The sequence below is a fragment of the Colias eurytheme genome, chromosome 9 (genome assembly GCF_061535395.1).
Source record: "Colias eurytheme isolate Ceu_HAF_F1 chromosome 9, ilColEury1 Martin Lab GWU primary, whole genome shotgun sequence".
NCBI classification, from domain to species: Eukaryota; Metazoa; Arthropoda; class Insecta; order Lepidoptera; family Pieridae; genus Colias; species Colias eurytheme.
In genome coordinates, this window is record NC_142988.1 from 3803336 (window position 1) to 3815671 (window position 12336).

The 12336-nt window shown below is 32.3% G+C and overlaps 1 protein-coding gene across 1 annotated transcript; it reads left to right on the plus strand.

The window, feature by feature from the left end:
- The first annotated feature begins 612 nt into the window (after positions 1-612).
- Positions 613-4832, plus strand: LOC149905714 (uncharacterized). Its single transcript, XM_090105303.1, has 3 exons — positions 613-706; positions 2667-3654; positions 4784-4832. The coding sequence occupies exons 1-3, from the start codon at positions 613-615 to the stop codon at positions 4830-4832; spliced, it is 1131 nt and encodes a 376-aa protein (XP_089961429.1).
- Positions 4833-12336: the final 7504 nt, after the last annotated feature.

Sequence of the window (12336 nt, forward strand, 5' to 3'; positions counted from 1 at the left end):
TAAATTTTTACCTAAACAGGGGATTTCCTATGAAGAAAAAATTCATAAAGCACACCAGTCACATTTTTGAATCAGGATTAATTCAATATCACATGAAAGTGTTATGTCTTACTAAAAACTGCAATTATGTACTTGATAAAATTAGATCACGACGATTTCATGCATTGACATTGTATAGATTCAAACATACCTTTTACATAGGTACTTTTGCTTGGTTATATTATTGCGATTATAGCTTTTATAATCGAAATCAACAAAACTTAATTAGTTTTCTCGACTTATTATTGAAATAAACTATCAATATAGCGATATTAGAAGAAAAAAATGTGTAGATAAGTTTTTAGCGCTTCGGTAGTGGCACGTGGCTAATTGATTATTATTATATTGTCACTTTGTCGCACACCATAGTTGAATTATGCCATCTCACTTTGAGGTCTTAGCATTTGTGCGTTAGAGTGCCGATTTTTTGATCGAATTTTATGTTAGAACAAAATTTTATTAATATTATGTAATATCATTAATAATATTATGCGTATGTGAAAGTGAGTAAGCGTTCTAGTAACAGACAAACGGCAAGTTGCAAACGGCAGAGGCTACTTTGGCCGTCGCCACATGTCGACGTCAGTCGTCGACGCGTCGGCGGCAACAGTCAATATGTCAACGGCTGCCGTCGACGAGTGGCGACGCTTGCAGCTTGCTTACTATTGTATATTTTATTGTTTGAGAGAAAGTTTCATGCAATTTTCCTATCCTATGTCCTTTCTCAGGCCTCTGAAAGGATTTACGTGTCCTCTTCGATGGCCAAGTGAATATTGTCTCGAATATTTATTGTCTACAGGACTATTTTAGTTATTAAACATTTCAATTGCAGCAGTCTTTTATAATGCAAATAAAGTACGAATATTTAAGTGTTTCAAATTTTCAACTTTTGTATGGAAGCCAGCACTGCATCTGCTTGAAAGAAAAAAATTATAAAACCAATTAAACAAAACCCTTTGTTACATTTATTAGAAGAAATACGTTTTAATAAATCAAGCTTGTCTGAATTTTATTTTTTTATTTATTATCTACAATTTACATTAAATACAAAATTTGGCGAAAAATCATTTCACCCACACGCAAAACAAAGCAAGAATAAATAATTAAATAATAACTTTCTAATCCTAACTTTAACTTAATTTATAAATGCGAAAGTAACTCTATCTGTTTGTCTGTCTGTCAGTCTGTCTATCTTTACTTCACGCCTCAACCACTGAACCGATTTGGATGGTATTTGGTATAGAGCTACAGAAAGCTTGAGATCTGAGAAAGGATATATTAACAGAACATAGGTTTAATTTTTTTTACTACGCGGGCGAAACTGCTGTCGGAAAGCTATTTATCTATAGAATGGTGCAGATTGGGATTAGGTGGATAACCAACCGATCTAATTAATTAAATAGTTGGAAAACGGAGGCTAAATGAATTTTTCGTTCGTAGAGCACTCTACTCTTGACTGGCTCCTTGGTACAGTGGTTTACGCGTGAGCGTTAAACCGAGGGGTCCTGGGTTCAATTCCCGGTAGAGACGAAGAAAAAAAAGTCTTGGTCTGGCAGGACACAGAAGGCTGATCACCTACTTGTCCCTAAAGTATATCGTTCAGTGAAACAGATGTATAATGTATCTGCCCCTTTAACACACTTCACTTAGAGCACTCTACGACCGAAAACGAACTACGAAAGGTGTGGGATACTATCATGATACTATACAATATAGAGAAATGACGTATCTACGTAAGTGACTAACATACAACTTAACAAGTTAGTATTGTAATGAGCACAACTCTATGTAATAAATTTGAATAAATCTCCGGCGAAATATATTATGTTAAGTCAGAAAATATTACTATATTAATCTGTACTGAGGGTAGTTTATTTTTCATATTTACCAACAAAGAACACAAGTATAAAAAGATATAATCAACAAACAAATAATTATATGCAAGGCATCAAAAATAATTATGATCGACCGGTGCAATTATTTTTAACAATGTTCAAATGGTGGTATTATCATTGGGTCAGGAAAAAGACTAATGATCCAATGTCCCAAAAATCATTTATATCTGCCAATAAACACCTAAATGATACACTCCGAATTGGTATAAAAACAAAAATTACACATACTTCTTTGAGTATTGATCTTTTCTTCAACAATTATGGTCGCGTTTACTTACATTTATTTGCTTGATTTAGTCATCTTAGCATTTGCATGTTCTAATGAGTCTGTATTTCTATTCAAAAATAATCTTTCTCTCGATTATCAAAGTGATCCCATATCAGAATGTGTTGCTAAAATAGTCGATAGTAACTTTGAATGTGGCAATCAGTTGACTTATGTCTGTGATAGAAATACCTGCACATATCTAGCGAATAACAGCAGAAATTGCTACCCTTCTTTAACCAGAAATTCTGAAACTAAATTTTGGTTGCTCAAAACTGACGTCTATATCATCATTATAGAACACGCACGAGAATTAGTATTCCATTTAACATCGATGAAAAAAGATTCCTTTTGGGATGCTGGAGCAAAATTTATTTTAGTCGTCTTTAAATGCGATGATCCTGAACTTCACCACATATTTTTACTACTAAGCAAACTATATATTTACAACGTCGTTGTTGTCTCAGTGTTCCATAATAATGACTCAAGGATCCAACTATTTACTTATAACCCCTTCTATAAAGATGTTTGTGGCAAGAATTTCTCGAACATAATAGACTTAGAAGACTGCAACGATATCGAAAATAAGAAGTTATTCTTTAATAAAATTCCAAATTACTTCACTAAATGTTCGTTTGAGGTGGCAGCAATGCAAGAAATACCGCACATTATAAAACCAAACAATAAAATGTTTCGTGTCGAGGGAAAATATCTGGAAGGTTTAGAAGAATATATGCTGAAAATTATGGCCAAAATTGAACGTATCGATTTGAAATTTCATTACTATACAAATATTTCCAGTGGTTTCGTTTTACCTAATCTTACAAGTACAGGTCTACTTAGACTTTTGGAACAAGGCAAAACAGATATCGTGATTGGAGGCTACTTTTTAATGGAAAATCGCGCAGATTTGTACGACTACATCTGGGGATACAGCTATGCAAAAGTTTTAGTGATTACTCCGGTTCCTAGAGACGTGATATGGATTAAAATAATTTTTCGTGGATTCAGTATAATCATCTGGATATTAGCTTTTTCTACGTACCTCATTGTGTTTGGTCTCATTAATTTTATTATTTATAAGTACAATATAAAGACAAGAACAGGATTTATTTTAGCAATTAAATTAGGTGACTACTTTTTCGGGCATGCTGATAAAATATTGGTTAAAATAAAACAATTGAGGTATATTATTCTAATAGTTTGGATACTGTTCACTTTCTATATCAATAATTTTTACTCTACTGCATTGTTCAGTCTAATAACATCGGATTATAAGGAAACAGTTACTTTTGATCCACGGAACTTGCATACCATACCTTATGAGCCGTGTATCATTGATGAGAGTAAAAACTTTTTTTTATACGTGTTCAATATAAAATTACCAGAGAAAACAAAACCTGAGTGTGAAGACCTTGGACTGGCTCTTGATAGTGTTGCAAGAAGTCAACAAATGTATACACTTGAGATGGATTACAGTTTTTTACTGAGAGCATACAAATACTTTGACCACGATGGCCGCTCATTGCTAAACCACTATACATTTACAAATGTAATATTAAATTTTTACGTGAACAGGGGATTTCCATTGAAGAAGAAATTGATAAAGCACACCAGTCACATTTTTGAATCAGGATTAATTCAATATCAAATGAAAATATTATGCCTCCGAAAAAACTGCAATTATGTACTTGATAAAATTAGATCACGGAGATTTCATGCACTGACCTTATGTAGATTCAAACATACGTTTTTCATACTTTTTCTCGGCTATATTATTGCGATTATAACTTTTATTGTAGAAGTAAATAATACAAACACTACTTAATTGTAATGACTATATTATATTAATTAAATTACATTATTTGCAATTAATTTCTACATTCCTACATATAGTGCTCCTCAGTCACATATTATGTAAGTAAGATGTATATATTCTTAGTTGAAAAAAAAGTTAGAGAACCATTACAATGGTTCATATTACAATATGGAAATTTACTAAGTACATAGTTTTCAAAACATAGGTAAATCAAATTTAGAATTGCTGTTTGTTAAAACTAACACATTTGTGACAAACATGTTTGGACACAAACTTTTGACTGCATGAGTTTACAGAGGTGAAACTTTATATAATATTTCAAATAGTAGTAAAAACTACATCACTCGCGTATATTTGATTATTTAGGAATATATCTTTGAAATAAAAACTGCTTGCTTTCTACTGTTTATTTGTTTTGTCTGGCGCCTGTTAGACACAAAGTATTTACCGTGCTCTACTAATACATAAAGTATGATATTTATTGAACGTGAACTTTACTGATGAATGTAATCCAAAAGTAATCCAATCTCTGAATAAACATTCAACTGACATGGTTTTCCTCTCTTTTGATTGGTAATTTGGAGTTTGTAAAAGCATTTTATCCCTAAAGAATTTCTAATAAAATATTAATAATTTATAATTTTACGGGATATATTTTTACCAGATTTTAGTCGATTCAATTCTCGATTGATAAGCGAATAACATCTTTGCAATGCAGTTCTCTTTCTTTTAAAAAGTAGTGGAAGTGTAATTTTATATCTACAGAGTTAAGACTTATTTCCTTCCAGACTACAAGAGCCTGTATACCGTGTAAAACTCAAAACTCAAATATATTATATATAAATGTAATGTGTAATGTGATATATATAGTATCTTTATAAATTATGTCGTACTTTATCGTTCTTGACCATTCGTCAGTGAGAACACATATATGGGGTGCTGATTATGACGATGATAATGAAATCGATTGAATAAAAAACCTTCAAAATGTTTGAACTATTGGAATATAGTTATATATTTTGTTTAATTTCGTTATTATATTGCCCTGAGTATTGATACGCTTACATAATTATCCATAGATTATATTTACTCTACGAGAAATAAAAATCAAAAACAAATAATGAAATTATTAGGTACAGTTTAATCACCGTCATTCCAGCATTTGAGATGTTCTATCGCATTCACAATACTTCAGTGTAATTCAAGCATTGTTATCAAAAATTACAAAATAACCCCGTGTGCTTGATCTAAATCAATTAACAAAACTATGGCGAAGTTACCAGACGTTGCCCTAATTTTTCCTCTATTTTTCTTGGCCACAAAAGAAGTTGAAGGCAATCCAAACTATTCACAATCTCTACTGCCTGGAGGTGATGATTTCATACAATATCTTCAAGCACAATGTGTTCGAAAATTATTGAACAACTTTCCTTGTGGAAAACACGTGAATTATGTATTTCCAGAGTACGATATGATTAAACTCGATGATGTTGATAATAATTGCTATAGTTTCACAGCAAGAACGTACCAAACTAATGACTGGCTAATAGAACCTGATATTTATGTGATATATTATAGAATTGTCGAAAACGGTTCTAAAGCATGGCACATTAGGCACGATCGTATGTGGAATCCAAGGGCCTCTTTCATTGTTGTAATAACTGAAGAAATAAATGAAAATGAACAGGGAGAACTATTTGATAAATTCTTAAATTATAACATTTTTGACGTTGTGGTGATCGCAAGCATGAATAGAACCCAAACATTTTTGACATATTTTCCTTTTGGCAATGGCAATTGTGGTAAGAAGTATGATGAAATAATAAATCTTAAAACATGCTCTAATTCTCCTGTGTTTGAATTAAATAAAGATGAGTTAGATTTCACAGGATGCTCTATAAATGCCTTATCCAATTCCTTTAAATCAAGGAATCGACCAGATATAACTAGAAAGTATTTTCACAGATTAGAACAGAAAGTTTTAAATATATCCGCCAAATTGATTGGCGTAAAGATTAATTATTTTATTTATAGCGATACTTCTAAAGGAGTCGTCCTCCCAAACTTCACATCGACGGGCAACCTGCATTACTTACAGAAAAGAAAGGTTGATATTATATTCGGCTTTAACTTGCTTACAAAGAATAATCTTATAGCTTATGAATATATTGATGGTTTCAAATATTCAACAATGAAAATCGTTGTTCCACTCACCGAGCAAAATATTGAGAGTATTATTTATAGACCTTTCAGTACGATGACGTGGGTTTTAATCTTTGTGTGCTTTATCTTTATTAATATAGTCACCAAGATTTATCATTGCTTATTTAATAATCTTAAAACTAACGAAATAATCTATCCCATTAAACTATTGGATTATTTATTTGCACATGGAAATCATAATTTATTCAAAATAAAACGCTTCAGGGTCATTTTGATTGTTTGGATTTGGTACAGTTTCTTCATTTATAGCTTTTATAACTGTGCATTCTTTAGTTTGCTGACTACGACTATTCATAAAGAGAAAAGGATTACATTGAACAACTTCCGTGAACTGGAGTACAAGCCTTGCATATCCGATAATACAAGAGAATTTTACAATTCCACTTACAATATCGTACTTCCCGGAGAACAAACTCCACAGTGTCGTCATATAGACTCTGTCATTGAAACAGTCACCAACAGCAATGACTTCTACACCGTGGTGACTAAAATGAGGTATTATCTCAATTGCAAATTTGATACCCACGATCAATCGATTAGGATCAAGCACGCTTGGGATTTTTCGAGCAATCTGATTTATGTATTTTACATAAATCGAGGTTTCATACTTAAAGAAGCATTTAGAAAATACATTGTTCGTATTTTTGAGTCTGGTTTGCTTCACGAATTTAATGAAAATTTTAATAGGGAAACAAAATGTGTCATCAGTCATCGTAACAGTCATAATGTTGGTCCAAAACAAAAACGATACGAGGTTCTGAATTTAAATAATTTAAGAATTACATTTTTTGTACTCGCTACTGGGTATTTATTGTCGTTTATATGTTTTTTAATAGAAGTATTAGTGCACTATTTCTATCGCTTGCCTAAATATTAATAAAAGACAACGCCGAAAACATTCTCACTATGATCGTTATATTGGAACGAAGTTCAATATCGCGCGTTGCGATGGTACTTCGTTCCAATTTGCGCGCATGTTTCTCTGTCTATCTCTGTTTTCTCCTTCTCTCATAGAAGTTCGTTCCATTCGGGTGTCCCTTAACACCTTTAAATTTTTTATGACGTAATATTATTCACAAATAACTGTTTTAAGCAAATGTCTTTCAACTAAATTCAATAAGATTTTGTACATTTTGGGCACAAATAAACAATGTCGGTAATACTTTACCGTAGGTAATTAGATTTAAATAAAAGTGTATATTTTCGCAATGTTTAAGTGCACCTACTCTTTAAGTCTTTGATGAGTTGTAGATATAAACATTAAACATATTAATATGAATCATCTGCTGTGGTAGTTTTATTTTTGAAATCACTATTCAGGCCGTCCCTAAAGTCGACGTCAAGTCAAGGTATCAAAAATTCTTTGCATGTTAATCAAATTATAGGTAATTCTCTTTTTTGATTAATTTACAAAGCTTTCCCCTTTTAAAAACTGGGTTCTTTTTCACAAAAAAACAATTTACCATGTAACAATTTACCATTCATATTATATAACTTAGAAAATCTCAGGCTACTTCTAAATTCTTACTAAACAAGGCAAATTTTTATGATACTCGCCGGATATGCACAGGTCAATTTTTTTTTATTAAATAGTAGTAAGTTTACACTTTCAAACTCAAACACATATTTATTTAATAAGCCTTCTTCTAGAAACACTTTCCAACCGTCAAAACAGTCTTACCATTTACCATCGGATCGGAAAGCAGTTTCTTTTATACAATCTTATACCGCAGAGCATGCAGCATCTACTGTTATCTATGATAAATTCGTAAATTTCTCTGTCTGTCTGTCTCTTTATGCTTAAACTACCTACTGAACCGATTTAATTGAAATGCTACAAAGATAACTTGGGACGTGAGAAAGGACGTAGTATATTTTTATACGACAACCAGCAAAGGATCGAACGGTGCTCTTGATGTAAGGTGATCACCGTCGCCCATAAGCAACATTACGATTGTTTTCCCGCCCTTTGTAATTTTGTAGTTTATATGGAGGCTCTTTTTATTGAAGATATACATATCGTATACAGATGAAAACACTGGCAAGCTATTCCACAATGTTATTCTGGGCAAAGAATGCCGCGAAACGAGCCCTGTTGTTGAATGCCACTCATCCAAGTGGTGCGGATGGTATTTAGGCTTAAGCCGAGTAGTACGATTTTTGAATTTGGTAGCCGGTATTAAGCCAAATAGTTTCTCGAAACACTGCCTATACGCACAGACACATGTTCAAGGTTCGAGTGGCTTGACGTTGCAGGCGGTCAAAAGGAAGTCTATTGCGATGCTCCAACCCAAAGGTATATAAAGCCTTTATCCCGGCATTCCCACGAGAACGGTGACTATGTGGTGCCTATGAACACGCGGGCGAAGCTGCGAGTGCACAGCTAATTGTTTATAAAAATAGATTGTTTGTCTTAAATTTTACAAAAAAAATCGGCACGAACATTTCACTCACAAAAGTGATTGAGAACAATCATTAAATTTATTGTTTCAATACGAGTATCCAAATGCTTTAGCCTTTTGAGGGGTTTATTGATTTGTTTGTTATTTTCATTCTTAAAAAAACACAAAAGATAACAACAAAATTATTAGGTTCATTTTAATAACCGTTATTGTAGTTTTTGAGACGTGATATCGCATGTTATAATATGCAGTGCCTCAGTGTAATCCAAGCTTTGATGTGAAATTCTACAGAACTTAGCCCAGAATGCTTTAATTAAAATACATATCAAGTAACGAAACCATGGTAAAGTTCCTAAATCTTGCACTCATTTTTCCCCTACTTTTCATTGGCCCGAAAGAAGTTGCAGGTGGCGATCCAAATTTTTCTCGGCTACTTAAAGCTCCTAACGACGATTTCATACATTATCCACAACAACAGTGTGTTAAAAAACTATTGAAAAATTTCCCTTGTGGCTCACATGTAAGTTATATAATGCCCGAGGATGACATGGTAAAACTCGGTGATATTGATAACAATTGCTTGAGTTTCACAGCAAGATCGTACCAAAGTAATGAGTGGCTAATAGTACCTGATGTTTATGTGATATATTATACAATTGTCCAAAACGGGTCTAAAGCATGGCACATTAGGCACGATCGTATGTGGAATCCAAGGGCCTCTTTCATTGTTGTAGTAATTGAAGAAATCAATGACAATGATCTGGGAAAACTATTTGATAAATTCTTAAAATATAACATTTACGATGTAGTGGTGATCGCAAGCATGAATAAAACTCAAATGTTTTTAACATATTTTCCTTTCGACAAAGGAAATTGTGGCAAGAAGTTCGATGAAATAATCAATCTTAAAACATGCTCCAATTCTGCAGTATTTGAATTAGATAAAAATAAGATTAATTTCACAGGATGCTCTTTAAATGCCTTATCAAGATTATTTAAATCAAAACATCAAAAATATATAGGTAACCAAAAAGTATTTTCACAGAGTAGAACAATTTATATTAAATGCTTGCGCCAAATCCATTGGCGTAAAAATTAATTATTTTCTTTCTAATGAAACTTACAATGGATTCGTCCTCTCAAACTTAACATCAATGGGAACGCTGCAGTATTTGCAGAAAAAAAAGATTGATATTATTTTTGGAGCTAACTTTCTTACAAAGAATAATCTCTTAGCATATGAATATATTCACGGTTTAAAATATTCAACAATAAAGATCGTTATTCCATGTACTAAGCAAAATATTGCAAATATTATTTATAGGCCCTTCGATACGTGGTCGTGGATTTTAATTTTTGTGTGCTTTATCTTTATAAATATAGCCACCAAGATTTACCATTGCTTATTTAATAATCTTAAATCTAACAAAATAATCTGTCCCATTAAACTATTGGATTATTTATTTGCACATGGAGATCATAATTTGTTTAGAATAAAACGCTTCAGGATCATTTTGATTGTTTGGATTTGGTACAGTTTCTTCATTTATAGCTTTTACAACTGCGCTTTCTTTAGTTTGCTAACTACGACTATTCATAAAGAAAAAAGCATTACATTAAACAACTTCCGTTAACTGGAGTACAAGCCTTGCATATCCGATAATATGAGAGGATTTTACAAATCCACTTACGATATCGTACTTCCCGGAGAGCAAACACCACAGTGTCGTACTGAAGACTCTGTCATTGAAACAGTCACCAACAGCAATGAATACTACACCGTGTTGACTGAGGACAGGTATAATCTAAATTGCAGATTTGATATCCTTGACAAATCGATTAGGATCAAGCACGCTTGGGATTTCTCGAATAATATAATTTATGTCTTTTACATAAACCGAGGTTTCATACATAAAGAAGCATTCAGAGCATACAGCGTTCGTATTTTTGAGTCTGGTTTGATTCGTAAATTTAATCATAATTTTCTGAAGGAAATAAGATGTGCCTACAACAGTCATCACATACGTCAAAAACAAAAACGATACGAGGTTCTGAATTTGAATGATTTAAGAATTACATTTTTTGTACTCGCTGCTGGGTATCTTTTGTCATTTTTATGCTTTTTAATAGAAATATTGATGCATTATTTTAAAGAATAATTAATATTAATAAAACAATGTTTGGCAAAATGTTAATCTTACACCACATCTAATTGTGTGTTAAAATGTATGTATGTACTACTTTCAAAATATAATTACTTGGATATATCATTATCAGCCCAAATATTATGTGCCCACTATCATGTCAGGAACACTCGGGGCCTTCTATGAAGCTTCAGACCATACAACCACCATGCTATCCAAGTGCAGGTTGGCAGGTCTGACGTTACATGTCATCGAACTTTTGATTCTTGTTGATGTTTTCATTCACCTTTTCGAGAACTGGTGGTGTTATTCACATGCGCAGATAGATTGAAAAATCACATTTCCTGCACACTCAGCTGTCTGGCCAATTTTAAGTCCAAGGACCACTGAGCCGCAACTGTTTTTGCTTTTACATTTAGTTGTAAAGGAAACTTGTTTTATCGAATACATGTAAATTCCATAGGACGAATTTTTTTCCACCAAGGATTAAAAATTTACCATGCATATAGTTATAGCTAAGGACCTACCGGAAAACGTTCTTAATATCATTGGCAAATTCAGTTATAAAACATTCACAACATTCCTTTCTCTTAAATATAGATAAAAGCAATGACATTTTAAATATATCTAATAAAAATTTGTGAATTTTGGCCGAAATCAAACAATGTGGGTAAGGATTATGGATTTAATTAAAAGTGTACAATATATGTATTTCCGCGATGAGTTAGTGTATCTACCGATAGATATATGTATTAAGCTTCTTGGTATCTACAATTAGGCTTAAATGTGTTTAAGATATAAAACGTTTTATTATGACTTTTGTTGTTTTATTTATTATTATTATTCAAAAAGCACTATCTTTTAACACTCACGGGATTATACGTTTTGGAAATTTGTATATTTGTCAAAAAACATAGTGAACTTTTTAAAAGCATGAAAGACCACTCTATACTGGGACTAAGAGATCCCACACGTTTAATGATGCCTAACTGCCGTTCAGCACTCTACCAAAACATATAAGGGAACTACCAAAAAATTTAATGCACAAAAAATTAAAAGTTATTAATCACTGTTTATATTCCTTAAACGAATTTTTTAGATTATAATTACCGAAACGATAAATGTTAACCTAGCTTGACAAAAATTGAAATCAATTATAATGTAATAGAATGTAATAATCAAATTGTCATATTGCTATATTATAATTTATAATGTAAAATGAACTAATGTAAATAATATATTGTTTAAATAATAACTTACGTGAATTAGTTTAAATTATAAAATTAAAATATTTGTATGCCAATTGTTGGCGAATTGTGCGGACGTGAAATTTATTATAACTTTGTAACCATAATTCATACAAATAAATCATTTCATTTCATTTCATTATGAAATCACTAGCTTTCCACCCGCGGCTTCGCCCGCACAGTCAAAGAAAAACCCGCATAGTTCCCGTTCCCGTAGGATTTCCGGGATAAAACCTATCCTGTGTCCCGGGGAAAAAAGTAGCCTATGTCCTTTCTCGGGTATCAAAATATCTCTATACCAA

What these genes read in the sequence shown, in the direction of transcription:
- LOC149905714 (XM_090105303.1), top strand. Translation starts at nt 613, where the DNA reads ATGTCGACGTCAGTCGTCGACGCGTCGGCGGCAACAGTCAATATGTCA. An exon ending in CTTGCAGCTTGCTTACTATT is followed by an intron (nt 707 to 2,666) that starts GTATATTTTATT and finishes TTGTTGTCTCAG; the next exon opens with TGTTCCATAATAATGACTCA. An exon ending in GTTGCAAGAAGTCAACAAAT is followed by an intron (nt 3,655 to 4,783) that starts GTATACACTTGA and finishes TTATATCTACAG; the next exon opens with AGTTAAGACTTATTTCCTTC.